At 43.7% G+C, this 25,349-nt stretch overlaps 3 protein-coding genes across 13 annotated transcripts; 1 reads left to right on the top strand and 2 right to left on the bottom strand.

Annotated features, from left to right (window-relative positions):
• Positions 1-89: 89 nt before the first annotated feature.
• Efa6 (Exchange factor for Arf 6) lies at positions 90-22,459 on the bottom strand. Of its 11 annotated transcripts, none has more exons than XM_070996481.1 (16): positions 21,751-22,459; positions 9,486-9,552; positions 9,346-9,399; positions 7,937-8,745; positions 6,736-7,872; positions 5,997-6,224; positions 4,532-5,604; positions 4,077-4,463; positions 3,857-4,020; positions 3,700-3,797; positions 3,366-3,641; positions 3,165-3,302; positions 2,880-3,097; positions 1,393-1,593; positions 1,124-1,236; positions 90-1,048 (listed from the first exon to the last, which is right to left on the bottom strand). In XM_070996481.1, exons 1-14 carry the CDS (start codon positions 21,886-21,888, stop codon positions 1,527-1,529), a joined length of 4,854 nt encoding a protein of 1,617 aa, XP_070852582.1. In that variant the 5' UTR covers positions 21,889-22,459; the 3' UTR covers positions 90-1,048; positions 1,124-1,236; positions 1,393-1,526. The 11 variants fall into 11 exon arrangements, with proteins under 11 accessions (XP_070852582.1, XP_070852583.1, XP_070852588.1 ...); XM_070996482.1 differs by having other exon boundaries at positions 90-1,043; XM_070996487.1 differs by having other exon boundaries at positions 1,124-1,593; positions 4,532-4,997; positions 5,406-5,604; positions 21,751-22,458.
• Positions 22,460-22,874: 415 nt separating this feature from the next.
• btn (buttonless) lies at positions 22,875-24,021 on the top strand. The gene has a single exon (XM_017082662.4). It carries the CDS (start codon positions 23,454-23,456, stop codon positions 23,925-23,927), a length of 474 nt encoding a protein of 157 aa, XP_016938151.4. The 5' UTR covers positions 22,875-23,453; the 3' UTR covers positions 23,928-24,021.
• LOC108016070 (MKI67 FHA domain-interacting nucleolar phosphoprotein) lies at positions 23,921-25,320 on the bottom strand. Its single transcript, XM_065867252.2, has 3 exons — positions 25,126-25,320; positions 24,718-25,062; positions 23,921-24,654 (listed from the first exon to the last, which is right to left on the bottom strand). Exons 1-3 carry the CDS (start codon positions 25,219-25,221, stop codon positions 24,010-24,012), a joined length of 1,086 nt encoding a protein of 361 aa, XP_065723324.2. The 5' UTR covers positions 25,222-25,320; the 3' UTR covers positions 23,921-24,009.
• Between the last annotated feature and the right edge of the window lie 29 nt (positions 25,321-25,349).

Raw genomic sequence — 25,349 nt, 5'->3', positions numbered from 1 at the left:
TATTGCCGTTTCAGTAGAATTGTTAAAAATTATTATAAACAATGTTATATAATCTGCATTTACATAATTACACAATACAATAATGATAATATATTCAAAAATATATGATGTATTTAAATTTATTGATTCCTCCTTGTCTCTCTTTACCCCGTAATCGATATCAATTTCATATTCTAGCTACATGGACATGTCGCGTAATCAACCGATAAGTGTTTAAATAAATATATTAATCCGTACATAATATTAGAGTAAGTGTACCTACACAGATAATGTGATAATGTATCGCAAAAGACCAAAAACAAGTCGTACGTGGTATGGTTGTAATTGCTTAGATTTAATGCTAATGCTCTTGTCCTCGTTTTCATTGTGTTATTGTTACTGCCGATGTTCTCCATCTTCTAGTTGCGTAGAGATATTGTTCAATAATTTATAATTTATTTTTATCATTTATAATGATAGCATAGGTAATGATGTAAGTATTGTTTATCAACTCTTGTAATAATAAGTCTATGTGTATAAGCAGTATTCATTCTCGCTCCTAAGCAGCCGTCCAGCAGAATCTTTGGCGAAGCAAACATGAACGATAATTCAAATTCAAATTCGAATCGAATAGATTGTATAGCTTCAACTCAGGTGAAACCGATTTCGAGTAGCCGCTTATGGATAAGTAGCTTCATACTTATGATATCAAATGCTCGAATTCGAGATAGTGCCGATACCTTCTGATGAACGACCTTCAAACGTAAAACTTTCCCTCGTTAATTATCGTGTTGGTAGTCTAATTGTCTCAAATGTTCTCCCATTTAGCCCCCATGTTGGGGTTTCAAGTAATTGAAAGTGCACAAATTCCGAATTTCTTCTGTGGCATGCACGGCACAGCCGCAACGCTTGAGTGTAAGTGGGTGGGTGTGGCGTGAGTGGTGCAGAGTATGCGAGTGGGTGAGTGGTTCTGTGGATCTGTGAATCTGATCTGTCTGTATTCCCGGCGGAGGCAGCCTGGCATTTCGGAGTATTCTATTCAAATTCATTCATTCAATCGCCTGCTGCTCTGGTGGGAAGAGAAAACATAAGTTACATGCTTAAGTCGAATAGCTGACAATTTCAAACTGTGCGTGGCACTTACCAATGGCCAGAAGGCGGGGATTGTGGTGAAGGTGTGTGTGTTGGTATGCGAGTTTTGAAATGATCGAAATCAAGAGCGAAATAAAACTTAATTATTTCTTTTTCTTCTCTTTTCTGCAAGTGTAGAACGATAAGCGAGGTTAGCAATCGTGGATTTTGAAACGAAAAACGGGGTGTCAGATGGTGGATATTCGTATAGGTTCGCACTAAGCCAAGCTAGACACTGAAGAGTTAACAATTAACATTGAGATTTGGCCTCGGCCTGCTCACATTTAAGACAGGCGGTCAGTACGGGTCGGGGCATTTACAAGGAGCACCTCTTGGAGCGGATCACTAGCCTCTGGCGCGGTGCTTCGTGGACTGTGCTGTGGCTGATGCTAAATCTTGGCAAGAGACTAAGTTGGTTAATGGCTTTTCGAATGGATCAAGTGCCGCCAGAGTGGGCTACAGCAGCAGAAGACATCGAACCATCTGTAAGATTGAAGAATTCTTCCATTTGGGTTTTGCTTTTCACTTGTGACATTGCATTTGGGTGGAACGTAGCAACGCATTTGAACGGGATAACGAAATGGCAAACGGGCAACGAGTAACGGCAACTGCTTTGGGTTCACCTAGGGGTCGGGGTCACCAAATGTCGTCGGGTTAGCATGAGTCTTATATGGTACATCGGTGTAACCACCAGCAATTAGTGCAGTATCGTGTCTTGTGTGGGTGTGGAATGGCTTAATTGATTCTGTCTACTTAAAATTGTATCTCTATCTGCTGGATGTGTGTGCGGTTTTGTAAAACGTGTTTAATGCTATTTTTCGTTTGTGATTATGTTGTTTGCATGTATATTTAGAATGCCTCTAGCTTAGGTTTAAACGTAAACGTTTGCTACTAATGAACCACATTTGTGTTTTCTACAATTCTTCGTTCAATTTCGTTTCTAAATATAATTTTTGTTGTTTGTATACATATAACGCCAAAACTTTGGATTACTACTAGTGCTACAAAAAACGGTTTTCTATAGTTAACTATTCGAATCTTGACTTTAAATCCTTTCCAAACGGTCACTCGTTTGAGTCTCTAAATTCCTAATTATCGATTATGAATTGTTCATTGAGTTTTCACAGCATGTTGTGTGGTTGTGGTTGCATCCAAAATAAAACCATTATTCACATAAGAACTAATTACATTAGGGGTCTCTCTGTCTCCTCGTGGTTTTAATTGCCAACGCGCAACACTTAAGTCTGGATTCAGTTATTGTTATACGTATCGTAGTTAAAACTATTCAAAATTAAAGCTTGTACTTGTGGGGATGTGGGGGCATTATGATGGCGATGCGAAATGCAAAACGAAAGGAACGCACACGAAATATATTTACACAGAGAACGGATTAGGTTAAAACAGTGATAACAGCACAGTAATGCCAGCAACACAACAAAACACCGCAGCAAACGGAGTCCCAGAGTAGCTTGCGCCAACCCACATTGGTCGACACTGAGATCCTGGGCGCTCTGCGGGACGAACAACACAACAGTAATGAAGAAGGGAAATCTTGGGGAAAGCTCAACACAAAATAACAACGAAAGCGGCAAAGGAACAGAAAAAACATATAGCTAAGGATATTATGAACGGAATATAACGAGTGGATCGGAGCGATCGCTTAAACCACACAAGCTGAGAAAACTCCCATTACGCGTCAGCCAATGTCCTGCTGCACATGGCCGGCGGACGAGGAGCTGCTGCCGCTGGGGCGCTGCTGCTGACTGTACCTGTTCGTTGGCTGTTGCTGCTGCTGCTCCTTCTGCAGATCCTTCTGGTTAATACTTTGCGGCGTGGTTGGCGGGCAGGCGGTGGTGCCCACTGGGAATGTGTCGGCCTCTTCCTCGTGCGCCGCCGGAGTCGGCTGCAGTGCTTGCAACTCCAGCTGCTGCTGGTCAGCCAGCATCTTGGCGCTCAGGATGCTCACATAGGTGCGGTAGCGTCTCAGCTGGAGTACACAAAATCAATTGAATTAGCAATCGATTCAGTTCGAAAGGTATATAGTTGAAGCTTACTTCGTACTGCAGGTAGCTCTCCTTCTCCTTGTAGTTCTGCAGAGCCAAGCCCTTGCTGGGAATCGGACCCTTCTTGTGCTCGTTCAGCTCTTGATCCAACTGGGCCAGCTGCACCTCGTGCGAATCCAACTGCTCCTTCTGTAACACCATGAGAATATGAGTATCTGATCGTACACGGAGTAACTATCTTTCTGTACTCACCAGCAGCAGCTTGGACTGTTTGCTGGGCAGGAGCGGACGCTGGAACCGCTTCTGACTGCCCACGCCGCCCTCGAGCGGTGGCGCTGAAATAGCGGCGCACACATAATTGATCGTCTCAACCCACGACTGCAGCTCCTTGGAGTCGCTGGTCTGGAACAGATACTCGGCCTGGTCGGCCGTCTGCAGACGGAACACATGTTGCTTCTTTGTGTAGTCGTTGGCCTTGGTGGCCAGTGCGTGATGTATGCGTATTGCATTGTGCAGATTGTCGGACATCTGTGGATATAGTAGCAAGTTACTAATAGTTCCCACATGGGAAGAGCATTGTACTCACTTGACTTTTGCGAAAACCGTGCTCATCCTTATGCAAATACAGCACAAGATCACGCAGAGTGCAGTAAAACATCTTCCAGGAGCGCTTGCCAAAGGGAGCTAGATAAAAGGATATTAGTAAATAAAAATTTCTACCATTACATCATTATATATCTCACTTTTCTTATAGCTGCTGTCGTAGCAGCATTTACGCATCACATAGCCTTTTTTGTACTCCACAGCTGTTGCCAGTTCGGGGGGATCGAGGAAGGGATTCTGACCCACATTCCCTAGGGCACTGTTGTTAGCTCTTTGCTGCTGCAGATCGCCCGCCTCTTCATCTCTGGAACAATAAATTATGATTAGAAAATGATAGTAAATACAGTTTACACCTCTTACAGTGCCCACTCCAGCGGCTTGGTCTTAATGGCCTGGTAAAGCGACTTGAGCACATCCTTGGGAAAGTTCTCTCCATCGTTGAGATCCGCCAGGTTGTCGACGAATTCCGCACAGCTCATCTTGCGATTCATGTTCTGGCCGTGCAGGTCCGTATTCAGCAGCATTATGGCACAGGTCAGCGTGTGCACGGCGTCCTGCGAATTGAAGGTGCCAGGATTGCAGTCGAGGAAGCGCTTGGAAAAGTGCACCAGCACCCGCTCCCTTTCCTGCGTTTCGCCGGACAGTGAGAACTGCTGCAGGAACTCACGCAGCGCTTGGTCCAGTGACTTCTTCTCGAAGGTGAAATGCTTCAGATACTCATCGGCCACCGCTCGACTAAAGTCATTGCTGTAAATAGCGGGAAAATATAGTTAAACAACGGTTTAAAATTGCATACTAAAGATATGCTTTCTCACTTTTTGCTGAGGTGTCGCGACACATCACTCTTCTTGAAACCGTCGAGTGAGTACAGTCTTTTGGCCAGGCGAATGGCCGAGGGCATGTCCACGGCCTTGGGCGAGTAGTGGTATGAGTGGAGTGACTCCACATCGCTGCCATCGTCGGAGACGGGCGGCGAGGCGTCCCGCATACCAATGGCCATCGTGCCCAGCGGCTCTTCCGTCAGCGTGACCACATCCTCTTCGGAGCGGCCGTTGCCGCCGCCGCTGCTGTTGCTGTCCAGTCCCCGCACTTGAATGACCACCTTGTGCTCGGACTGTTCCCGGTCCCGATCCCGATCCCTCTCCCGCTCCCTGTCCCTCTCCCTCTGCTGTTGCTGCTGGGCGCGCAACTGCTGCTTGAGCTGCTGGCGCTGCTGGGCGGCCGCGTCCGAGACGAGAATGGTTGAGTCCGAGTCACTGGGATCGCTAAGTACCATGCCGCCTAGAATATCGCGAGAGCTTAATAAGTTATCGTCGTCTTGGTAGTCGGGACTAGATATATTCGAAATGGCTTCTGAGACGCTCTGATCGTTGTTGCCACCACCACCGCCACCACAAATGCCTCCACCACCACCATTGTTTCCGGGCCCGCCGCCTGGGCAGCTCAGCAGGCCGGGAATCCCGCTGGGCGGATGCGCGACCTGGCCGCCCTGCTCCCGCTGCTGCTGTTGTTGCTGCACGGCGGCCATGGGACCGTTGCTGCTGCTGCCCAGGCCCAGGGCGCCCTTGGAGCCCGACGAGGACATCACCGACGAGGAAACCGACGTGGGCGAGGCCGGACTGCCCACAGCCGAGTGCTGGGGCGACGAACTAATGGAACTTGAATGTGAATTTGAATGCGATTGCTGACCGTAGAGTTGCTGCTGTTGCTGTTGTTGTTGCTGCTGCTGTTGTTGCTGCTGGAGTTGCTGCTGATGTTGCTGCTGGAGTTGCTGCTGTTGCTGTTGGAATTGCTGCTCTTGCTGTTGCTGCTGTCTCTGGAGGGCCGCCAATTGGTGCGGCTGCAGTGGGGCATTATAGGTCCACACGATCCGATCGCGATCCGAAGCCTAGGATTTGCAACAAACCAGAGATTAGTGATACAGTAATAACAAGGGTTTTTTCTTTATATTTTATAATTTTTGTTAATCGATATTATGCTCTATGGATTATTTGTCAGATCTCGAATTTCCATTTGCCGTTGCCCAATCTCTCTGAGGAGTCCTAAACAATTTTCCGAGTGCTGGAAGCGTTCGGTGTCTGATCTGTGTGAGAGTGTCGGAAACTTGGGTGTGTGTTGTGGAGTGTGTACGTTGTGGACAAGCGTTTGGTGGCGAGAGGCTCTCATCTTCTACATACAAAACTTTTCCAAGCGCAGGCAAGAAATCAAAAGTGGCAAAATCGAAACGAAACCAAAATCAAAAGTCACATTAATCAGCATGCCAACTATGCAAATGGCAACCTTTTTGCATAAAATATAGTTTAATTTGCTGCTGCAATTCATCGTTCTCGTTGATGTTGCAGTTGCAGTCGTGATTGTTGCAGTTGATGTTGCTGGTTCGCTGGTGTTGCTGCTGCTGCAATTATTGTTGTCGCTGGAGCTGCTGCTGCTGCTGCGGTTGTCGTTCTGCTCGCCCTCGTTGTTGTTCGAGGCCAGTGGCGAGTTGTTTGCAATTACAGTGGCCATCGACTAGAAAGCTCACGGGGGACAATGAATTGCGCATATCAAATCGATTCGAGAAGAGTCAAAGTAGGAAACAGAGAAACGAGAAAACGAAAGAAAGAAATACGAAACAAGAGAGTAAGACAGACAGAGAGTTTAGTAGTAAGTAAGTTAAGTTAAGTAGAAAAGTTCAAAGTAACAAGTGAGCAAGAATAACAGTGGGTTTGGGTCTAGGTCTAGGGATGAGATTAGATGGTATGGAATGACTTATAGAACAATGCAATGGCTAACACACACGCAAAACACATAGATGTACAATAGACAACAGACTACAGAAACCAGTTAACGAAAACCGTACTCTACAAAAGCACTTGAGAACGGGGAGCGTAACAGGGATAGTAACTCATCAACTACAAGTGTCGAGTGTTCTGGGGGAGATCTGGCGGAAGGAAAATTCGACTGCTCGACGGTTCGCTAGCTCTATTGCGGCGGACTATCCTGGGTGGAGTGGGAGTGCCTAAGCCCGGCGACGCCTCACCTGCGAGTCCTCGGAGTCCTGACGCGTGTCCAGCAGCGTGTTCAGCGAGCTATTCACATCCTCATCAATGTCGATGGGTATCACGGCGGCAATGCCCTCGCGCTGGATCTGCTGCAGATGGTCCTCGGACTTGCTGGTGCGGAAACCGGCGGCATCGCACTTCCGCACCACATGCCCGTTGTGCCGGCGCACCACGACTGCTCCGGCGCCAGCGCCACTGCTCGACTCCGGGACTAGCGAACTGGGCTCCGGGCTGGTGGGCACGGAGTTGGCCGTCTCCTTGTCGATCAGTGGCGTCGACAGCGAGATTGGTGAGGTTGGCACTGAGAAGGAGGTTTCGTCCAGGCCCAGGCCGCCCGCCTCGCTCTTGACCGTGGTGGACGAAGATCCCGATCCGGAGCGTCCGGCGCAGTCGACGGCATCCCGATTTCGTTGCTGCTGGCGGGTGGCGGTCCGTTGCTTAAGCGCCCGCAATCTCTGCTTGGCCGAACCAGAGCCCAGCGAGTTAGTCGAGTAATCCTCGTCGCCGGCATCGTTCTCCTCCTCGTCGTAGGCATCGTCATCGTCGTCGTCGTCCACCAGACACTGCCGATCGCTGTCATCCTCGTCACCACGGCCCATTCCGCTCTGGTAGGTGTCGATGTTGGTGATGTCGTAGTGCGTTTGATCCTCCTCACGTTCCTCCACCTCCTCCTGCTCCTCCAGCTCGTCATCGTTTTGGTAGTATTCGTAGCGTTGCTGGTTTTGCTGCTGGCGGTATCGATGCTGCTGTTGGCGTTGTCGCTGCTGTTTGTTGTCCTCCTCCAGGACGTACTCGCCCTCCTCGTCGGGCTCCAGCTCCTCGCACATTAGCAGCGTGTCGTTGGTCAGCGAATCCTTGCGGTTGTAGCTGTTGTTGATGCTGTCCCGTTGCTGTTGCTGTTGGTGAGGTTGTTGTTGTTGTTGCTGCTGCTGCTGTTGTTGTTGTTGTTTCCGCAGCAACTTCGCCTCGCGCTTCACCGAATCCGAGCTGGTGTTGGTGGGCGAGTCTACCGAGGAGGAGGAAGTGGGCGAGGATTCACCAGAGGCACGTGGTGCTAATGCACCATTGATACGCGCGTTAACCAGGCGACTGGGCGAATCCCGGAGGCTGTCCACCTGCAAGGAAAGAATATTTTAGTTTGGTGATTTAAATACGGATTACAATGTATCGCTCCCCTACCTTCTTGGCCTGGGCGGGCAAAGGATTGCTGGTTTGCGGTGTCCGGGACAGATTGAGGATCAGGTCACCGGTCATCATATAAGCCTCAAAGCGTGGCGCCTTCGCCGGCTGCGGTGGCGCCGAGTTCGGTTCCGGCTCCCGTTCCTGCTCCCTATCCGTGAACCGCTGCCTGGTCACCGGACTGCCGCTGTAGCTGTTCGAGTGCTGCAGCGATTGGGGTGGCAGCTGGGCGGTATGGCCGTTCCCGTTGCCGTTCGCCGCTTTTGTCGGAATCTGCGAGGGGCGTGGCCGTTTATTCTGGGGCGAATGGAGAACGGGCACGGGTTTGGGTACGGCACATTTGGTCAGCGCTTGTGGAATGCGAGAGGGACGAAAGGTGGGCGAGGTGGCCTCCCCACCACAAACACCACCACCAGCACTGCCGGTGGGTGACGCAAGTCCCACTATGCCCGTGGTCGAGGTGGTGATGCTCGTCTCCACCACCTTGATCTTGGTGGAGCTGGCCGAGGAGTTGCGACTGTGGGTGTGCGTATGGGTGGCGGTGGTTGTGGTTGTGGTTGATCCACTCGCCAGCAGGGGCGATGAATTCTGCCGCAGCGAAGGCAAGTGCGTGGGCGACTTGTAGCGCAGTCCGCTCTGAGAGGGCGTGGTCGTCGCCGCCCCCTTTCCGCCGGCGTTGGCCCGGTGATTCGGCGAGGAGTTGGTGCTGTTGCTGTGATAGTCGTAAATGTTTGGCGACTCAATGTCCACATAGTGCGGACTCTGCGTGTTGGCCAGCTGCTCTTTGATCCGCGCCTTGAGCTTGGGATCTGGGGAGAGAAAAGAGTATTACTTATCGGTCATAAAATATGTTTTTCTATGATGCAAACCGATCAAAATTACCAAAGGTGGGTAATTGATTATATTTATTGAACAAACTAAAAAGAAGTAAAAGGAATTTAATAAAACAATGGTATTTTTCAAAAGGGAAATACCAATCTATAATAAATGGACGTCAGATAAGGATTATAAGAGAAATTTATATTTTAACATCTTATTTCCTGTGAAACCATATTGGTTAAAACATTTTTCTATTAAACCATAAGAAAGTTTAACTTTCATCCAATTATGGTTTTATACAAAAAGGTTTAAAAAGTGATTTCACATATAGTCAGACGTCTAAAAATAACTTTGTCAGATTCCTAGTCCAAAATATTTAATTTTACTTCCCAATACAACATAATACAAATTATAGTTAGTCATTTACAATTAACATTGACAAAAAATTGAAAAAAATCCAAGACATTGGTAAAGATGTTTGGTTTGATTCGGTTTATTTCAGTTAGGTTTGGATTGGTTTGGTTTGATTCAGTTCAGTTTGGCTCGAAACCAGTTTGCATCCTTGAAGATTGATATACATTTCCACCTACCTCGCTTCAGCTCCAAGGTCACCAGCTGTTCCGACAGGCGCAGGCATTTGAGAACTGTTTGGGAATATGTTTTGGTTAATTATTCACAGCTTTTCTTATCCATTACATCCCCATCCCACTGCCACCCCTCGAGAACTCACCTTCCTTCGTTGTGTAGCGATGGACATCCGTTCCGTTGACTTTGAGGATGACATCCCCGGCCTCAACCTGCGAATGGAAGACCGACAGAGGCACATTTAGTAGGCGAATCACTGGCAATACCCCTCGATTATATTGACAACGCAAAGCCTATTGATTTTCCTTCGACTCGAGTTGGCTTTGTTATTATTATTCGCATGTTAGGCATAGCCAAACCCCGGCTGTCGGCACTTGTAAACTATTTTTAATTTTCTTCTCGATGGGCCTGCGTTGCGAGGCGCGTGGAAATGCGGAAAATGAGGAGGGGCGAAAAACAGCATGAAATCACAACGTGGGACGACATTGGCGCCTTATTTACTTGCTGACGTATGAGAACGGGGCAGAAGAGCTTTTCGGTGTCGGTGTCCGTATCCGGGGTTGAGTGGTACGTGGAACCTTCACCTCCGGATAGCACTCATAGATTATTCAATAAATATGCTATGTAACACATAGCATAGGCCCTACAAGTCGGGGGAATTTTGAGTAAGCCACACGCGCTTCTGGATTCACGGGAAATGCATGCACAAGAAGCACAAATTACTTTTATACTATTATTGCATAATTAGTTCCTGGGGTTTCCTGACTTGGCCCAGGCTTTTATTATTAATGCACAGGATGGTGTATACGTATTAAGGGAAGTTGGGTGTGCTGGCTTCCTTCGGAGACACTTGACGCGTATTGCGGGCGGCAATTAAAACTAAAAGTCGCACTAATTTATGCTCTCACTATATCGCTGGGGAAACCACGACTTCTGTGTCTGCACGAGAGAAGTCTGCATGGGGCCGAGAAGAGAGCGAGAAATGGGGGGAAAAATAGGGTAAGAGAGAGGACCTAGAGAACTTTGCAGCGAGAGAGAGAGTGGGTGCCACATATGGCTGCTGCTGCTGCCGCGGGCGGCGATGCAATTCAATTAAAACTGTGCTTAAATTAATTGTGCCAGCCAAAAAATGTCGACAAGCGGAGGAGTTACATAACAAACAAGCCACCCAGGCCGCCCAAACCACCCCCTTGTGCAATTTTCTGGGCGAAAATGAAAAGAAAGTCAAACTCGTAATGCAAATTTGATGTTTTCCCCGTGGCAGCATCTGCATAACACCCTGCTCCCTGCTGCACTCTCTACCTTTTGGCCACTTCGGAATCGTGTTCGCCGCTTTTGATAACAAGCCGCGATTAATGGCTCCCAGCGCCGAGGAAGCTCCTCCAGATTCGATTAGGCACTCTAAAACAGCCAGCAGCAGGTGCACACAAACACACAGCTATACTCGCATCAAATCACTTTTGCATTTCACTTTCACGCTCCGGAGGGGAGCAGCGAACGATAGCTACAAGATACAAAAACAGTGAAAACCCTGTAACTCAACCTATATTCAAATGAGCCATGTCATTGGTTCCGACAAACTACATTTGTATCTTTTATTTTCAGAAATTAATTAGCAAAACTCGTATTAATTAGCCTTAAGTTTTTATTTATATGTTTAATAAGAGATGGTAGATGGTAGTTTATACTCCAAAGAGGCTGATTTTGTTCATATGACATATTATATTAAGCTTCGATTAATTAAGTGAATTAAATATATGGCAATCCATAAAAACCAGGTGAATTAATATATTAAATAAAAAACTAAGATGTTTTCAAATATATTAAGATTGCCATTACTTTTTAAAATAAATCCAGTCATTTAGTGAAGGTTTAAGCAAGTATCATATGGCTACTGTTAAAGTGATTGAAAGAAGAACTTACAGATTGAACAAGCCACTTTAAAGGCGTAACATGTTTAAGTGAAATCCGTCAAATAATATAACATGTAATAAAATATTTGTGGTATTCGTCTTGAGCAAGCTCCCCTGTAAACTGGCGTAGAGATAGTGGGCCCCCTGGGGGCAAAGTTGTTGAGTCGGGCAGGCAGTCAAGCTAGTCAAGCAACCAGCAGCCGGCAACCAACATCCAACAACCAGCAGGCTGCACAGTTAAAAGTTAAATCAATCAGTTACACTCGGCTGCCGCTATGCCCCCTCCCCCCCCCCACACTTTTCTCTTATCCGCACCCCCCTCTGACCCCCTGACGACTTGCATGTGACCCCCCTTCTACTGCACCACTGGCTGCTCAAATTGAAATTGGTTCGAATTGATTTGTTTTCACATCCAACGACACCAATGACAATTGGGGAGAGGCTCTCCTGCATTTCTTACGACCCATCCATTCGATTCGTATTTGGTCTGGTCGGAAGTCTTGTTTGTTATCCGCAATGTCATGCCCCTATTCCAAAAGAAAACACAGTCAACTGGGCGTTGAAGATACCACAAGACCACAAGAGGATAAGCTGCACTTTGAGGGGGGAAAAACAGACCATCTCAGTGATTGTTCTGCAATGAGATTTTGTGATATAAAAGTGACAAAGAAAGGTTTCCATTTGGGCAATTTTTCAATCTTGGTTTTCTGAAGAAAATTCTCCAGTATTATTGCTTTCAATCAAAATACAATCTATCATCAGTTTTAGAAAACATTTTTGATTTCGGAAAACCGTAGTACTCATTCTACGATTTGTAATCTGTAACTCATGAACTTAAGTGTAAGATTTTAATTAAAAAGTGCGTAAAACCACTTCAACTTGGGAATAGGGTTCAGGGAACCCCCAACTGGCCTGGTAATGCAATCCCATGTTTACTCTAGAACAAGTGTTTACGGGGATTACCTTCAGGGAATCTGAACACGACACTAATGGAAATAAAGAGAAGCTTATCAGGAAATTCCTAATTCCCAATAATCGCTTGTGAACGCATAAAGGCTGATAAAGCCAGTGCCAGATACTATTTAGCATTCACGTCACATTCGGCTTTCAATTACCGAGTACTTGAAGTCTCAAATTAATGCCAAGTGAACAATGGCTCCACATTTTTTTCGGCAATCTCCTTGTGTATGTTTTGATTTTCGGTTCAATGGCGCTTTATTGACACGAACTAAACCAATATCAATTAAGAATAGCAACAACAACAGCACGCCCACTTGGTTGTGTGGGGGTAAACAAGGCGATTGATTGATTGTATTAGCGACTACGACAACCTAGTCAAGTACGGTTCCGTGCACTACCTTCACCGTTATACGGTTATTCGACTCTATAGGATGGATGGTATGGTCGGTCGTCTGTTGCCGCAGAGTCGTTGACAGACTGCAGTAATGGGAAAACCCACTAACCTCTTTTCTTTTTTCGCCGGAGCCCAGAAAATCAATGTTGGGGTAGGCAGGCGGATAAAAGACAGTCGTCCGCCTTCCACGTGGGCGTCACAAATGACGCACTCAGCGGAAAAAAATGTCGAGAACCATAGCAAAAACCCGTAGTCGTAGTAGACGATAGACCCAGACACTTGGGACCTATCCATACTCGTGCTGGCACACTCAATTCACCGCCTGTTATTGGACTAATGATTTTGCCACTTCTTTGGCTATTTGCATTCTACACGGCTTCGCTGGCTTTGTTTACCTTGTTCTGTCTTTCAGCAGGGCACTTAGAGGTATAGGGTTTACACTAGACATCAATCACACCCTCTCATTATAAGCGAAACGGGCGGAAAGTTGCCAATTGCACTAATTTTAGCATATAATATACTGGTTCCTTGCTATTTGCCTTAGAAAATAACAGAAAGGGAAATTAACAATGATTTCATCGTATTATATTATAGACCCCAGGAGTATTTATTTCCCCTAACAGCAATTAACGACTTTGAGTTATGACGCTAAGGGTTTATTTTTTGGGGCCCAATGCGGCGATATCTCTTATCATGTTTAGCTAATAAACATGTGCAGAGCCCCCGGACAATAACAGATCAAATAAATAAGAGCACACGAGCCAATACCCCTATATCATATATATAGCCCCACGCTCCGCGGTTGTTTTATTTATTTTGCCGACCTTGCAGGCACATTCATTGTGGATTTCCTTTCATATTTGCACCAAATAAAAAGAGGGGGAGCAACAAATTAGCATGAATTGGTTTATTTCATTATCATGCTCCGGTGGGTGTTGTGTAATCGCGGGAATCGGAAGTCGGTGAATGGTCTGAATAGCGATGGCGATGCGATAGGGATGTTATCGCCCTGCCGCTTAGCTGAATGATTCCGGCGTTGGGAACCCATTATGAACGGCCCATTATGTTAATAAAGTGCTAACTTGCACAGAACTATGCCAATGGCTCAACTTGAGATGGTGAATAGAGTGATTCACGCCCTGTCACCATAGATATAGAGGGTTTTCGAGAAATTGCCTTCTCACTCAGCGTAGCTAAACCTTTTTCGATGCGCTCTCTCCAGATTCTGGGGCAGGTTGTTTGCTCAATTTCTAACTGCCTAATTAAAAAGTTTGCCATGTTAACAGGCACAGATTTCACTGAATCTTTGCCCTATATTTTGTAAGGCAAAGTCTAGGAATTATATCGCAAGCAAATTTAATAAAGGAACCCTTTATTTTTGCTTTAAGTGGGTATTTAAACTGGGGGTAGAGTTTAAAAGTTATTTACAAAAGTTTAACGGATTCCATTATTTAATAATGGTTTTTCCCTAAAATTCAAATTTTTTTTAGGATTTCAAGCTATTCTGAAACTATTTCTCTCGTACGTGAGTTAGGATCAAAATTAAAATTTGTTGTAAGATATTTATTTTTATCTTTTATATTAGACTTGCTTTCGTTTTGTCTTGAGTTCCAAGGCTGAGTAGCGATTGCGTCATCAGCTATTTTATCGCAAGCTTAAATCAATGTTTAGCCTGCTAAATTACCCTCTATTATTTTATGTTTTCTCCATTGTAAATATCCGAAAAATGTGCGCATTTTCCTTGACGGAAAATTGAAATAGACGGGATGTTTGGTTGTTTGTGTCTGTGGAACCGTGGAATTTACGGGCTTGTGTGAGTGCGGCTCGTGCGGGATTTGCAATTGTGCAAAACGCATAAAAATGAAACTGCAACAAGAACGAAATGTAAAGACACTAACAACAAATGTTTTTCAAACAAAAAGTTTGTGTACATGTGTGAGTGTTATTGGACTGTTGGCAACACTGAGGGAAAAATGTTGAAAAATTTAGTTTAACATGTTTTTAGCATATGGTTCTAAATAATATAATCTCACTGGGCTAAAAGATTTAAAAAGAAAATTCAAATGCATAATGCAATTTTGTCAATATTCTTCTTTTTTAACAAGGAGAACAAATAAATACCACTTTGTCTTCCCTTTACTTGAAATTTTTTTTAATCTATTTGGATTTCAATTTTAGAGCTTCCTCCTTGTAAACTTCCCAAAGCCATTTCCATATTTTTTTAGGCAGTGTGCCTAGGTTTATTTTTGTTATTGATTTGCATTCGCCTTGGTAGCAGCATTTGCCTTAGCAAGACTGCAAATGTGGGCCAGAAAGTCGCAAAAAAGGGGGAACAGATACCCAACTGAAGGGGGGGCAGGGCAGGCCGGCTAATTGAGCATTCCAAACAAAAAAAGGGAAGGAAACAATGAGGCGAGGTGAGGTGAGATGGGATGGGATGGGTTGAGATGCGATGCGATGCCATGAGATGGGACAAGAAGTGCTGCCACTCCATTTGCAGGCAGACAGCCGCCAAGTGGCAGCACCGTCGGATTCCGACTCGGATGCACTGCACCCGCCCGAGACGGAGGTTGCCTCCGTGCTGCATTTGTTGCATCTTCGGCAATGCTTGGTCGCACACACGAACGAGCGAGTGGGCACATAAATGAGCGAGCGAGCCAGCGAGCACAAAAACAACGCCAAATATAAATGCTCGAGATTTAGCGCAAAGTTTACTGCTACCGCTCGCCGCTAAGCTTTCTACAACACTTTTTGCATGCCTGAGTCTGAATCTGAGTCAGCCAGTACGAAGAAGTGGTGGCCACTTGGCTGGATTGTAGCCAAATATGGCTACTTTCTCAAAGAGGAATTAAGAACATTTTGTTCTTGATTAAAAATAATTTCAGTACAATTACAAAGCATCAAATATCTATTAATATTTAATTTTGCTTCGTTTTTAAGTAAGTATTTCGTAATACACATGATAAAATATATTATCAATTAACTTCAAGCGACGAATTTTGTTAAAAAATATTAATATAATATGCAGTTTTAAGTGATGCCAAAAATAAAAATGTAAGTCTAGCATTTAGATTTCATTGACCTTTAGTTTATTCGAACTAAATTTGAGTGTAACTCCCAAGTTACAATATTTTTGTTTACCAAAATATTATTGTGGTTTTAAATGAGAAATACAAAGGTGTAGTCATTTAGAGTTCAATAATTTACGGTTAAAACATCACAATTTGACAAATACGGAGGTACTTAATCATATAATTTGAGGTATATTCACATAATGAATCACTCTTTTGACGGCGATGGAAAAGTCAAGGTTGTTTTTTAATAAACTTAAAGCATGGCCTTAGCCTGAACTGGGCATTGAAATCGTGAGCCCACTCTTTTTTTGGCATCTCTGGAGCGTTGGCTAGGTGAGTGCCTTATGCACTTATTGTTCTTATTATTTCTTTGACTGTTGTAGTTGCTGCCGCCGTGCTACTGCTGTTCGCTGTGCCGTGGCGTGCAACGAACCGGAGCGGCGGAGCGCACACAGAGTACTCACTCGTCCACCTCAGGCCTCCAATCCCCATCCCCATCCCCATCCGCATGGAGAAGAGTATCCACTCCATTTCCACCTCCCAGCAGCGGGAGAAGGCACCACCCCCGCAGCTCAGGCTCAAGAAAAGCCGGCTGGGATGGAACCGAATTGAGCCCGGTTACATTTATTTGGGCTGGGCCTCCTGCCTTCCATCGAGCAGAAAGCAAAAAAGCAGCAAGAAAACCAACTTAATAAACGCGTGCGCAATTTTCCTACTTTTGTAATTCAATTAAAGCGAGTTTACTCTACTTTTTTGCACTTTTGACTTGAAGTGAACCGAACGGGAGGGGAGGAAATAAATGGACAGAAAGGGCCAACTTCGCAAGTAAGCTATTTGAATGCCCTGTTGCAAAAGTAATCTCATTATGTGTCGTTACATCTTATTGTAGATCAGCACTATAATAATTTACTAGCTGAAAATTTCATAGGTATCATACATATTAGACTCTTCCATCGCTAACCCATCAGATAAATCCTTTAAATACTAGCTGAAAAATTCTAGCGGTATCATACATATTAGTATCTTCCATCGTTAAGATACACCCATCAGATAAATCCTTTAGATACTAGCTGAAAAAATCTAGCGATAGCATACCTCTTAGTATATTCCATCTTTAAGATACACCTATCAGATAAATCCTTTAGATACAAAAATGCCAAGCAAGTCACATGAAAAACTTGAAACTAATTTTAGTGTCATTATAAAAGTATCTATTATCATATAAGGTTTTTCCTAGAGATATTGAAAAGATACTTTTCAATCTTCTAGTACTTAGATGAAGTGTCTTTACTTTCAAAGTATTTTTCTTCGAGATAACCGCTGCAAACTAAGGATGAAACTAAGACAACCCCCTAAAAGGGCATTGAAAGCAGAAGTTAAAGTGGTATCCCAATCTCTTGACATTTACTTCTATCTCGCAATTGTAATCGAGTGATGTGCTTGTTGTTGGATTGTGCTTTTCAGAGCTTGAAGTTGGCCGACCTGCTAGACAGTGTGTTGTTATTGCTGTGGACTTCTTGAACGTGTCAATTGTCATTACCCACAATTTGAGAAATGGCGGGGGAAAGGGCGATGATCGGGATCGGGACAGCAAACATGCCCATTCCATTTCCAAAGGGGAAAATCAATAAATAGCTAAGAGCCAAGAGCTTCTTTCATTTTTTTTCTTCTGGTTTTTTGTCTTTTTGTTGTCTGCGACTTGTCGGTGGCAATTAATTTGTTGCTAGCAGCGGGCGGAGCCACACAAGAACAACAACAACAACTACAATGGGAACAATGACAACAAAAGCGGCAAACGGCGAAAAGTCGTTTGTCATTTCCAGTTAACGAGTAATTAAGCATAACGTTAGAATTTTGCAACAACGCCAGTGAGAACAAAAGAAGCTACAATTTTCGAAGGAGGCGCAAATGACAGCGAACAGAAAAAATCTGGCAAGGCATACACATCTGATGTTTTAAAGGTTTTTTTTTTCCTGCAGCATGTTTCCTATTTTTTGTTTGCCCTAAAAAATGCGAATATTAAATTCTTGTTCTCCGAATGCTGAGAAAGAAATTAATTTCAACAGGCGAGGAGAGAGCTAATTACTTGGCACCCCAAGTGATTAATGACTAAACAAAGTAAATAATTTCTAAAAACACATCAACAACCCAGTTTTTGTATCTATAATTGGGGATGAGGGAATTAACCCAAAAGTTCTCTGTCCTTTTTTTCCAGTGATATAGTAGCTACACTGATTAAAAAATAGTATGAAAAACATGTTAAGAATGTAAAAACAATGTAAACCAAAAGTATTGTTTTGAAGATAAAACAGTTTGAACAGATCGCGGCTTAAGTAACAACAATTTTAATCACAATCTTATTTAACACTTTATCGATTTCCGATTATTTTTGAAAATTGCAATACTCATTATCAATTTAACATAATTTCATTAAATTAGGTACCTGTGCCAAGTCTCTAAAGAGTGACATTTCCAATCTATAAACAAAGAATTCTATAGTTTTTGTGATAAACTAAAACCCTGAATAGAGTATGTATTTTATAAAGTCACTCTGAATCATAATATAATTAAATGTGAGTACTTTAGTCGCCCTGCGCAATTAATGCACAATTTGCCACTCAGTCACTTCGAAACGCAGACTTTTTTGTCGTCGCGCGAGTATGGAGCATACTTCATATATCAAGAGATATATCTGAGAAGTAGGAAAATAAACAAACGCGAGGCAAATGCATGGGCAAACAACAACAAACAGCGAGCAACTGCAGCGAACTAAGGAAAAGAAAAGAAAAGCAGAGAAGAGAGAAGAAAATGGAAGTGGAAATGGATGTGGAAAATGGAAAAGCGAATGCGAAGGCGACAAAAGACAACCGACGACAGCGTGGACAAACACATGTACATACAATTTGTACACACCCAGTTGAGAGTGTGTGTATGTTTGTGCATTCATTGAAAAATAAAATTGTACCGCAACCAGAATGACGGCATATAAAAAGTAAAATTAATTGCACTCGGGGGCCGACGTGTTGGTTACTCATTAGGTTTAAGTTTAGTGGGGAGGGGTCTTTATAACAACAAGCTATTACAGATTATAAACTTAACAATTTAAAATTGCATGCAACTGAGGTTGAAAACATACTGAATATCAAACAATATTCAACAATGGGGTAAGACCGACCTGTTTTATAAAAAAACAAATTTCTTATAAGCCTATAGACTAAACGGACTAAATATTATCATTATCATCAAAACAAAAAATTATAACAGATTATAATCTTTATATTTTAGGATTGCGTACAACTGGGGCTAAAACCATACTGAATATCAAAACAACAATCAAAGATGGGGTAAGACCGACCTGTTTTTTAGAAAACAAATTTCTTATAAGCCTATGGTCTAAATATTGTTATTATATATTATATTATCATTATTATCAGAACAACAAATTATTGCAGTATTTTAGAATTGCTTGCAACTGGGGTTCATACCTTACTGATTATCCAACTGATACTCAAAGATGGGGTAAAACCGACCCCGTTTTATAAAAAACAAAAATCCTAATATACCTAGTATTCCCTCAGTAAATATTATGACCCCTATATTATTTTTATTAAGGAAATATAGACAATATATATACAATATTTTTTATTGACTGAACCCACTAGGGTTTATCATGAATAATAATAATACCAGCAAAAAACAAGGCAATATAGATTTCAATTAAGAGGTGCCTAGCAACTGAACGCAGTAATTTGTCTATCTAAGGAGTGCGATATTATAATGTGTTTTTCCGATACCCAAAGTGCCAAGTGAGACTCGCACACCCACTTTATAAGGAGTGCGCGGTGGAGAGATAGAAGACAAGTCAAACAACCACAAAACAAGACGGGCAACAAAAATAACAACAAGTTGTAAGCGAAAGCGATAAGAAATTGAAAAAGTGCGTGCCGCTGCATCTGTATCTACAAAATATATAGACATATCTGTGCGTCCAAGTCAGTTCGTTGCCTGAAGACAATTACCCCGGTGCATTTGCGTTGCTTTTCGTCATACCTGGCTTGTGTGGAATTACTTAATAATTTCAACAATTTAAAATTCCCAACGCGTTTTTTGCACTCTGCTTTCACGGATTTCATTGTTTTTTATTTTTGTTTTTTGTTTTGTTTGTTCGAGACCAAGTTTTTGGTGGTCGGCTGAATAAATTTAAAAAACCAAAGCCGGGTGAATTCTGTTTGGGTTTTCGTGTAAATCGTTTATTGTTGCCACGTCCGATAATTACAAAGTAAGTCTGAGTCCGTCTGCCTGTCAGCCTGTGTGTGTTTGCAACGGCCTGAGTAAGTTTATTTATAAATTGTTGTCTTTGCATCGCTTTTTATAGCGCTGCATTTGCATTTTGTCGATACGTTAACTTTGCGTTGCACTTCTTTCGAATTAGAGTTGCACCGGGAAATTGATAATAATTGAAATGGGCCCCACGTAGAGTCCATTCTTATCCAATATCCGCTGGGTGCGTTCAGCAAAGTGTTTAATTCCCAGAAATCTAAGTTGCTAATAGCTAAAAAATACTACATATTTTTAATGAAATGTTTACTGAAATTTACTGAGATAAGATTAAACTATGTAAATATCCACTGCGGATAAGGATTTTTCATAAGAATTTGAACCGATGTTTTGATGATGTATCCATAGACAATAAATTTGTAATAGTTGTTATATCACAAGACTTCCAACCATCGGTAATTCCATTAAATTGACAACAAATTGATCTTTACATGGGCAAAAACAATTGAGTAAGCAAACATATTGCCATTTCATTTACAAATATTTGCCTTACTTTGTTCTCTGTATTTACTTGCTTTTGTTTTCCTTTTGCACTCGGCTCTAAACATTTGAGATGCGATGACAATAAATAGTAAATAAAGCAAAACAAGCCAGAAAATTGATATAGTGTCTTTTGTGTGCCCGCAGACTCCCCCCCTTTCTCTTTTTCCGCCGCCCCTCCCACCAATTAAAGCAACGATGACATCACGGCCGGCAAACAATGATGACACGCCAACGGAGGACTCTCATTTCGCTTTTTTGCCGCTGTGCAAATTGAAATGCTTTCACATACGCCAGACAGCCATGGTCATCACCATAAAAAAGAAGTGGAAAAGTGGAAAATATTCTTATCAACAGACAAGGGGCGGGTAGCGTTGCATACAGGCCAAATTCTAAAACTCAAACCGCCATCTGCCCCACAAAAAAATATTGTTATCTATGTACGTATGCAGTTTGAGTTAGATAAAACGTGATGAATAATTGTATTTCCGTTTAAAAGCTTACACATGTTGCTACACTTTTTTGAGGGATTCTAAAGCATTGATGTTACAAATTTAGAACAATATTGATTCGGCATTTACAAAAATAAATAAATACTAATATAGTATAATATACAAGCAAACACAAGCGATTACAATGCTATCGCTATAACTTTTCTTTGAGAAATACAAAAACAAGGCACTTCCTAGAAAAATGCGTCTTCGTGGATCTTAACTCGAGGTATGTGCTGTTTCTAGGGAAATTAGAAGTTCACGAGTTGTGAAATTATAGGTAATTCAACTGAATTTAAATATATCCCTTTAAAATCAGCTTAATGGTTTGAAAATGTTTTTAAAAACATTGGATTTAATATAAAAAATCTTCTGTTTTTCTAAAGTTTGAGCACTAATAACATTTCAAACATGTTCGTATTCATTTTAATGAAAAACTAAAGGGTTATACCGAATTCCTGGGAAATCTCAAGGCCATCTTAGGCATTTTGGGTGTTGTTTGCTTTGGGGAGGCTCTACTGTAGACCAAAATGTGGCAGAGCAGTGCCAAAAGTGAGGCCAGCAGGGAGCTGTTGCTGTTTTCATTGCCCGGTGGTTGATGAAGTCATAGATGGGCGGGGGTCACCGGTGGGTGAGTGGGCGAGTGGGTGGGTGGGTCCTGTCCCAGACGGGAATGGAATGACACACAGACAAAGGACCGTACAGCGAGGAGTGGAGGAGCATGTATGCACGGCACGGCACATACATATGTTTTACTTACCGCTCCGCAATCGGCTGCCGGCGAATTCTCGACGATGTCGTAGATGACATGTGGCGGTCCGGTGGTTCCGAGCAGCGAAAACCCGAAACCGGAATGCTGCTCGCTGCGGCGCAGCACCACTTTCAGTTCCTCGCTCATTTTGGATTGGATCCTTCCTCGTCCTGCCCCCGATCGGTTGGGTTAGTTTATTTTTTCTTTCTTTATCTTGTTGGCTGACCCCTGGGCGTAGTTAATCCTCCGCGATGGGCACTTTTCTTAGTCGCTTTAATTAATTCTCGTTTTGGGCTTGGCCAACTTCATTTGCACTCGGACTGAGACACTCTCATTATTTCCACTCTTTCCACTACTCACACACACAACATGTACACACACACTCACAGGCACGCACGGATGACGGACTTAAACAAAAATGGACTCGAAACTCTCCTTGGCGAATTTGTTTAAACATTAGGCATTATTGCATCTGCTCGTTGTGGCTTTCTTCTTTTCACGCAATTTTCCGTTCCGTTCCACGCAAACTTGTTTAATCTGCCCTTCTTCTTCTCGCTTCGTTTCTCTCGGTCGCTTTTGTCCGACTGTTTCGCCGCCGCTCTGCGGTTCGCGGGGGGAATTTAACCGCACATTTTGGGGCGAATGTGGATGCCAGCTATCGCATTGTACGTAAATTGTAAATTAACTAGTTAGTTGTCGTTGTACTGAGAGTGTGACTGCGCGGCCAACGATCGAAAATACCATGCGGCCGGAAGGTAAATACCATTATATACTGGTTGAGTTTTGATATATACCAGACCATAACTTCTTTAGTATGCGATAGTTTTTCATAATACGGTCACCTGCCGAAGGTCTGGCAACTCTCTAGCGGAGACACAAACCTAATATGGCCTTTACAACACTGTTTTAGTTTGAAAATGTTTAGTTGGTGGGTAATTTAAAAAAATAAAAAATAAATGGGACTATTTAAATGTACCGTTTTGCCCTTTTACAATCAAATAAAAATACCTCTTAAAGTTATATCTCGGCAAATAACTTAACCGTGCGTACTTAAAACAATCATATCTTTTTAAAAAATTACAGATAACTTATCAGAATATAAAGTACATAAACCATACAAATAATGAGTTAAATTTCTTATTTGTAACAATTTGAAGATCTCAATTATCAATTTACTCTGCATTTCCATTTCTGGGGCACGCGCTGATTCGCATATCAATTATAGTATCAAACTCCACTTTAGTAAGTAAAATGCTGGGATCTACGCTCAGTAGCATGATTAATTCGCCGCATCAGCTTAAAAGCGCGTGCAATTGCGACTTTCAGATAAATCTCCGACTCGATTTTACGATCTGCCGACGCATCGGTTGTCTATTCTAATTTTATAGCTCCGCTTTTGGTGGCACAAAGCACTTGACTCATGCGTCCACTTCCGCTCCTGACCGGACGACGGGGGATCGGGTTCGGATTCGGGTTTGTTGTGACAACAGTTCGTGGGCAAAGACAACAAGCCGATCTGCGGGTGTCATAACCACTCATACTCGTACTCGGGGTCCAGATGTTGCGCACAATTATCATATCAGCAGCACATCATTTGCGACTAAGTGAAAAAGCAGATTGGCCTGGCACACTCTGCGCCTTCCTTAATAAGCGGCCTCCCCCAAGTCCGAGGTCTCAGTATTTGCTTAGCCTTAGAAGTGAAGACACCCAGAATGAAGAACTCTCACGCGAATGCAGATTACGAGTCCTGCTACTATGAGGATATTACAAAGTCGTGGCTCAATCAAACCGAGGGATACACGGACTGCAGTTATGGATACGTTCAAAGTGTGACTTCTGACTACACGGATTGCAGTAAAATAGAGGCTAATTGGTGCAACGAAGCCAGCGTTCAATGGTTACAAAATAAGGAAACTGCTGGACAGGATCTTCAACGACAAGTGCCCAAACTCCGAACCACTTCCTCGAATCGCAAGGAACGCACAGCCTTTTCAAAAACCCAGCTCAAGGAGCTTGAAACTGAGTTCTGCTACTCCAACTATCTAACCCGTCTGCGTCGCTACGAGATCGCCGTGGCTCTGGAGTTGACGGAACGGCAGGTTAAGGTGTGGTTCCAAAATCGCCGCATGAAGTGCAAACGCATCAAACTGGAGGAACAGGGCAGCGCCAACAAAACACCTTTCTAGTTTGTACAAGGACATATTTTAACACAATTCATCTTACAAAATGTTTTCGCTTACTTAACAACTATAGTAAAGGTATTTTAAGCTACTTCTTGGACTTCTTTGCCTTTCCCTTGGGCAAGGGTTTGGCCAGCGACTTTGCTGCGGCCAGCTGCAGCTTCTGGGTGGCGGCATTCTTGTTGCCCTTGGCAGTCGGAGCTTGTTTCTTTTTCTGGACACCGCCAGTGCCTGGTTTTCGCTTCAGTTTATCTTCCAGGGTAGCCTTGTTTTTCTTCTTAGGCGGTGGCGGCAGATCCTCCTCTTCATCACTATCATCGCTGGCGTCCTCACTGTCTTCCGTCTCCTCTTCCTCGACCTCCAGTTCAGACTCATCTTCGGATGCATCTACGTAGTCCTCATCGTCGGAGTCCTCGTTGATGGTAGTGCCCAGCAAGTCCTCCAACTTTGGCTCCTTCTTCGACGACTGTTTCTGTTTTTTGCCGGCTGCCTTGCTCGTAGATGCCTCAGCAGCCTCAGTTGCCTCTGGCGTCTTCTTTGTCTTCTTCACTGGCTCAACCAGAAGGTTGTTGAAATCAATGCCCAAGTCCTTGTACTTTTCCTGCAGCTTCTTGATCTTGTTAAGATTGGTCACGGTGCGCTTCTGGCAGGCGGACTCATCCCAGTTGTTTTGCTTTTTTACGCTGCGCTGGGTGGCTTTGGTCACGTCCGAGACGTAGATTTCCTTACCGGCCTACAAAGGGGTTGTATTTAGATTAGTAATGGATTGGTAAGTGTCTAGTAAGGAAAGACTTACCTTATTAATGACCTTCTTCAAGGAAGTCCTGAAGAAGTTAAAGGTCTGCTTCTCGGGCGGAATGTAGGAGGCCTTGACCACTTTCTGGAACATGAGGTAGTTGTCCATGGTGTCGGCGGCCACCTTCGCCACCTCCGGGTACTCGAACTCCACGAAGGCGTAGCCCTTGCTGTTTCCCGTGCGCAGAGACCGGGCCAAACGGACGCGGAGCACCCGGCCAAACTGGCGGAAGTACTGGCGCAGCTGCTGCTCAAAGAATCCATGGGGCAGGTGCTTCACGATGACCACGCCGCGTTCCGGACCCTTTGGTTTTTGGGGCTTGGCCTTGGCCACCTTTTTCTTCAGCTAAAATGGATGCAGTTTACGGTTATCCACCACGAGAAACAGTTGTTTTTGTGGGGTGCTCACCTGTCCGGAGACCACATCCTTGGTTTTATCTATGGTTTTCTTGGGCGTAGACTGTTTCTCGATCTTTTGCGCCTTGGGTTTCTTGACAGGCGGCATTTTGAATCGAGTAAAATAATTAAAATCCGGAATAAATGCAGTAAAAGTATAAAAACCGCCGCACGTGGAGCAAGAGTGATAAGAAGAAGCAACTTTTGGCGTTAGTGTGTTTCTATGATTTGGTGCCA

This window comes from Drosophila suzukii, chromosome 3 (assembly GCF_043229965.1).
Source record: "Drosophila suzukii chromosome 3, CBGP_Dsuzu_IsoJpt1.0, whole genome shotgun sequence".
Taxonomy (NCBI): Eukaryota; Metazoa; Arthropoda; class Insecta; order Diptera; family Drosophilidae; genus Drosophila; species Drosophila suzukii.
Note: the sequence above shows the minus strand (reverse complement) of the source record. Positions and strands in the feature narration are given on the sequence as shown.